Raw genomic sequence first — 6,429 nt, 5'->3', positions numbered from 1 at the left:
AGAGGAGAGGAGGGGGAGAGGAGAGGAGAGGAGGGGGGAGAGGAGAGGAGAGGAGGGCAGAGGAGAGGGTGTGAGTGGGGGGGAGACGAAAGGAGAGTGGGGGAAGGGGGGGAAGTGGAGGAGGGAGGAGGGGGGAAGAGGAGAGGGGAAGGAGGGGGGAAGAGGAGGGGAGAGGAGAGATGGGGGGGGGGAGGGGGGAGAGGAGAGGGGAGGAGAGTGGGGGGAGGTGAGAGAGAGGGGGGTGAGAGATAAGGGAGGGTTGCTGTGGAACTGGTATGCTGTGTGCCAGAGGGTTAATCGCGGGCGGCCTGATCCAAAAGATTCCATGGAGGCTCAGCTCTGAAAGAGGTCTCAGACACGCCTGCTGGTGCCTCAGGTCAAACACACACATCTGAGCTGTAACTCAACATCCCAACAGAGTCACCGGAACAAACACTGACTCCAGCTGAAGTGCAGACACCTGGGCGTTGGCAGAGGCAGCTGGAACCGGTCGAAGGCTTTGGCAGAGTTTCCTCACTTTCACACGGACAGTGAGATGAATAGACAGCTACAGTTTAGCCTCGGAGTGAGTGTACAGGAGACAGGAGATCGTTCGAGTGTGCAATTCTGTTACTCAAGGTCGAGTTGGATAGATTTCAGGCAGACGAGGGAGTCAAATTAGAATTAGAATCCCTACAGTGTGGAAACAGGCCATTTGACCCAGCAGGTCCACACCGAACCTTGGAAGAGTATCACACCCAAGACCCATTCCCCAACACCTACTACTCTACATTTCCCTGACCAAAGCACCTAGCCTACAATATTCCTACAGGAAAATTTAGCATGGCCAATCCACCCTAACCCGCACATCCCAGGGCACTATGGGACAATTTAGCATGGCCAACCCACTCTAACCTGCACATCCCAGGGCATTATGGGACAATTTAGCATGGCCAATCCACCCTAACCTGCACATCCTTGTACTGTGGGAGGAAACTGGAGCACCTGGGAGAAACCCACGCTGACATGGGGAGAATGTGCAAACTCCACACAGACGGTGACCCCGGCACTGTGAGACAATGATGCTCGCCACTGAGTTGCCACGCTGCCCTAGATGAAGCGTCAGGGAGAGAGGCTGGATAAACTCTTGCTGTTTTCTTTCAAGCAGGGAAGGATTGAGGGGGGAGCCTGATTTGAAGTGTATAACGTTGTGAGGACCATGGAGAGGGTGAATAGAAAGCAGCTGCTCACCTTGGGTAAAGGGTCAGTAACAAAGAGGCATAATTGTAAAGCAAAAGGTTGAGAGGGGCCTTGTGGAAAACATCTTTCATCTAGTGGGAATCTGGAATATAATGCCAGGAAGGGGACATGAGGCAGGAAACCTGACTACTTTTGTAAAGGACTTGGATGAGCCACTTGAAATACCACAAGATTCAAGGCTATGGGTCTGTGCACAAAAGTAGCATTAATGTAGATAGGTCGACACAGACTCAGTGGGCAGAAGGGCCTCCTGTGTGTTGGATGACTCTGACTCTCTGACTATCACTAATCCGAGGTGGATAATGCTTCAGAAACCTGAGGGATAGATGTAATTAAATGATAGACACTCAAGGGGCTGAATGGCCTCATACTATTCCTATGATGTGTGCATCCAGCTATGTAAAGGACGTTACTCAAAGCCTTTATTGACACCTATTCACGAATACATGTTTTCCCATCGCTGCTGTCTGGACTGGTACAGACAAGTATTTGTGCTGCAGTAAATTGGGAAGATTGGTTTATCGTGGAACATCTTTCTTCCTTTTAATCTCCTTGTTTATTTCCTCTGACAGATTGAGCAGCTGAGAGCCGAGCTGATGCAGGAAAGAGCTGCAAGGCAGGACCTCGAATGTGACAAGATTTCCTTGGAGAGGCAGGTACGTTTCCTCGGGTGGGAATTAAGGTAATCAAGCAAACGGTTTCCGGAACAGTGGCTCAGGGGAATGTACTGGGCAATGCACGACAGGTGAACGGGCGAGCTGAGTCACGATGCTTTCGGGCAGAGACTTCTGGAGGAGAGGGGAGTCGCAAGGGGCATCCTATCGATGGTTGGTGGAGCGGGAGAGGGCTGCTGTCTAGAGCTTTTGGATAGGTGCTCACTGAGCTGAACCACAGAGTCATCCAGCACGGAAACAGAGGGTGACCTAATGAGAGGCATGGATAGGGTAAATAGGCAAGGTCTTTTCCCTGGGGTGGGGGAGTCCAGAACTAGAGGGGCATAGGTTTAGGGGGAGAGGGGAAAGATTTAAAAAGAGAGCTAAGGGGCAATGTTTTCACGCAGAGGGTGGTACGTGTATGGAATGAGCTGCCAGAGGAAGTGGTGGAGGCTGGTACAATTGCAACATTTAAGAGGCATCTGGATGGGTATATGAATAGGAAGGGTTTGGAGGGATATGGGCCGGGTGCTGGCAGGTGGGACTAGATTGGGTTGGGATATCTGGTCGGCATGGATGGGTTGGACCGAAGGGTTTGCTTCTGTGCTGTACATCTCTATGACTCTAAACTCCATCTGCCACTTCTCAGTCCATTGGCCCATCTGATCAAGATCCCATTGTAATTGGAGGTAACCCTCTTCGCTGTCCACTACACCTCCAATTTTGGTATCATCAGTAAACTTACTAACTCTCCCTCATATGCTCGCATCCAAATCATTTACATAAATGATGAAACATAGTGGACCCAGCACCGATCCTTGTGGCACTCCACTGGTCACAGGCCTCCAGTCTGAAAAACAACCCTCCACCACACCCTCTGTCTTCTACCTTTGAGCCAGTTCTGTATCTAACTGGCTAGTTCCCCCTGTACTCCATGAGACCTAACCTTGCTAATCAGTCTCCCATGGGGAACCTTGTCGAACGCCTTACTGAAGTCCATATAGATCACATCTATCACTCTGCCCTCATCAATCCACTTTGTTACTTCTTCAAAAATCTCAATCAAGTTTGTGAGACATGATTTCCCACACACATAGCCATGTTGACTATCCCGAATCAGTCCTTGCCTTTCCAAATACATGTACATCCTATCCCTCAGGATTCCCTCCAACAACTTGCCCACCACCGAGGTCAGGCTCACCGGTCTATAGTTCCCTGGCTTGTCCTTACCACCCTTCTTAAACAGTGGCACAACGTTAGCCAACCTCCAGTCTTCCGGCACCTCACCTGTGACTATCGATGATACAAGTATCTCAGCAAGAGGCCCAGCAATCACTTTCCTAGGTTCCCACAGAGTTCTACGGTACACCTGATCAGGTCCTGGGGATTTATCCACTTTTATGCATTTCAAGACATCCAGCACTTTCTCCTCTGTAATCTGAACATTTTTCAAGGTGTCACCATCTATTTCCCTAAGTTCAATATGTTCCATGTCCTATTCCGCAGTGAATACTGATGCAAAATACTCGTTTACATCTCCTGTGGCTCCACACAAAGGCCGCCTTGCTGATCTTTGAGGGGCCAATTCTCTCCCTAGTTACCCTTTTGTCCTTAATGTATTTACAAAAACCCTTTTGAATTCTCCTTAACTCTATTTACCAAAACTATCTCATGTCCCCTTTTTGCCCTCCAGATTTCCCTCTTAAGTATACTCCTACTGCCTTTATACTCTTCTCAGGATTCACTCGATCTATCCTGTCTGTACCTGACATATGCTTCCTTCTTTTTCTTAACCAAACCCTCAATTTCTTTAGTCATCCAGCATTCCCTATACCTACCGGCCTTTCCTTTCACCCTGACAGGAACATACTTTCTCTGGACTCTTGTTGTCTCATTTCTGAAGGCTTCCCATTTTCCAGCCATACCTTTTACCTGCGAACATCTGTCTCCAATCAGCTTTTGAAAGTTCTTGCCTAACATCGTCAAAATTGGTCTTTCTCCACCTTAGAGCTGATCTATCCATTTCCATCACTATTTTAAATCTCATAGAATTAAGGTCGCTGGCCCCAAAGTGCTCCCCCACTGACTCCTCAGTCACCTGCCGTACCTTATTTCCCAAGAGTAGGTCAAGTTTTGCACCTTCTCTAGTAGGTACTTCCATATACTGAATCAGAAAATTTTCTTGTGCACACTTAACAAATTCCTCTCCAAGTAAACCCTTAACACTATGGCAGTCCCAGTCTATGTTTGGAAAGTTAAAATCCCCTACTGTAACCACCCTATTATTTTTACAGATAACTGAGATCTCCTTACAAATTAATCTCCTGACTCTTAGGAGGTTTAAAATATAATCCCAATAAGGTGCTCATCCCTTCCTTATTTCTCAGTTCCACCCAAGTAACTTCCCTGGATGTATTTCTAGGAATACCGTCCCTCAGCACAGCTGTAATGCTATCCCTTCTCAAAAATGCCACTCCCCCTCCTCTCTTGCCTCCCTTTCTGTCCTTCGTGTAGCATTTGTATCCTGGAACATTAAGCTGCCAGTCCTGCCCATCCCAGAGCCATGTTTCTGTAATTGCTATGATATTCCGTCCCATGTTCCTAACCATGCCCTGAGTTTGTCTGCCTTCCCTGTTAGGCTCCTTGCATTGAAATAAATGCAGTTTAATTTATCAGTCCTACCTTGTTCTCTGCTTTGTCCCTGCCTACCCTGACTGTCTGTTTGTTTGTCTCACCTTTGTTCTCGACTGTACAAGTCTCAGGTTGAAATCTTTCCTCACTATCTCCCTAGGTCACCCCCTGACCCCTCCGCCCCCTCCACACCAACCTTGCTAGTTTAAATCCTCCCGAGTTGCTCTAGCAAATCTCCCTGCCAGTATATTAGTCCCCTTCCAATTTAGGTGCAATCCGTCCTCCTTGTACAGGTCACTTCTACCCCAAAACAGTTTCCAATGATCCAAAAATGTGAATCCTTCTCCCATACACCAGCTCCCATACACCAGCTCCTCAGCCATGCACTCATCTGCTCTATCCTCCTATTTCTGCCCTCACTAACCTGTAGCACCAAGAGTAATCCAGATATTACTACTCCCGTGGACTTACTTTTTAAATTCCTGACTAACTCTCTGTAATCTCCATTAAGAATCTCAACCTTCCTATGTCGTTGGTTCCAATGTGTACAATGACCTCTTGCTGGTCCCTCTCCCTCTTGAAAACATTCTGCACTCTCTCTGAGACATCCTTGATCCTGGCACCAGGGAAGGTACACACCATTCCGATTTTTCGCTGCTGGCCACAGAAACGTCTGTCTGTACCTCGGACGAGAGAATCCCCTAACACAATCGATCGCTTGGAACCCGACGTACCTCTCATTACATTAGAGTCAGTCTCAATACCAGAATCTCGGCTGTTTGTGCTACTTACATCTGAAAATCCATCACCCCCTACACTTTCCAAAACAGCATACTTTTATGAAATGGGGATAACCACGAAAATTCCTGCACTACCTGCCTGCCTCTCTTACCTTTCCTGGAGTTAATCCATCTATGTGACTGTATCTGAGACTTCCCTCCCCTTTCTTTAACTGCCATCCATCACATTCCCTTGCTCTTGTAAATTCCTCATTGCCTCTAACTGCCTCTCCAACCGATCCATTCGATCTGATAGGATTCACAAACAATGGCATTTGTTGCAGGTACAATCCTCAGTAACACACAAACTCTCACTAAACTCCCACATCCGACAAGAAGAGCAGATCTCTCGATTAAGGGCCATTTTTGCTTCTTTAATCTACAGATCCAGAAAATAGCACTCTCTTATTCCTCTACAAAACACTGTTCCAGCTTAAATTAAGTAAAAAGTAAAAACAAGGACTGCAGATACTGGAAACCAGATTCTAGATTAGAGTGGTGCTGGAAAAGCAGTTCAGGCAGCATCCAAGGAGCAGGAGAATCGACGTTTCGGGCAAAAGCCCTTCATCAGGAATATAGCAAAGGGCTTGTGCCCGAAACATCGATTTTCCTGCTCCTCGGATGCTGCCAGAACTGCTGTGCTTTTCCAGCACCACTCTAATCTAGAACCAGGTTAAATTAATACTTATGGCTTGTATTTTAAGTTTTTAATCACCGAAGGAACGCAGTGGAGAGAGAAAGTGAGTTGATGTTTGACTCTCAAAGAAGAATTGTATCGTCCTCAGGAAAGTTTTCTCTCTCTGTCTCCGCTGATATCGCTGAATTTCTCCAAGTGAGGTCCAGAAAAGAGAACCACGGGTATTTCAGCCATAAGCAGGCAAAACGTCAATGATAAAACCAGGAACTGCAGATGTTGGAGAACTGAAACACACAGAAACAGAAATTGCTGGAGAAACTCATTTAGGTCCAGCAGCGTCTGTGGAGGGAGAGAAAAACAGGGTTAACATTGAGTCCAGTGACCCTGAAAGGTATACACACGCTGCCAGACCTGCTGCCTTCCTCCAGCACTTTCTCGTCAATAGTCTGGAATCATCTGTAGAGAGAGAGAAACCGACCCTTGCAGAGGA

General features: G+C 47.3%; 1 protein-coding gene across 5 annotated transcripts in view; it reads left to right on the top strand.

The window, feature by feature from the left end:
* The window catches only part of cgnb (cingulin b), a 126,884-nt gene that overhangs the window by 101,401 nt on the left and 19,054 nt on the right, over positions 1-6,429 (top strand). For all 5 annotated transcript variants that reach the window (XM_060820786.1, XM_060820784.1, XM_060820785.1 and 2 more), the window contains exon 18: positions 1,812-1,895. In XM_060820786.1, the coding sequence (XP_060676769.1) occupies positions 1,812-1,895 (84 nt within the window). The remainder of the gene's footprint in view (positions 1-1,811; positions 1,896-6,429) is intronic.

Source organism: Hemiscyllium ocellatum, chromosome 50, assembly GCF_020745735.1.
Source record: "Hemiscyllium ocellatum isolate sHemOce1 chromosome 50, sHemOce1.pat.X.cur, whole genome shotgun sequence".
In the NCBI taxonomy this organism is placed as follows: Eukaryota; Metazoa; Chordata; class Chondrichthyes; order Orectolobiformes; family Hemiscylliidae; genus Hemiscyllium; species Hemiscyllium ocellatum.
Note: the sequence above shows the minus strand (reverse complement) of the source record. Positions and strands in the feature narration are given on the sequence as shown.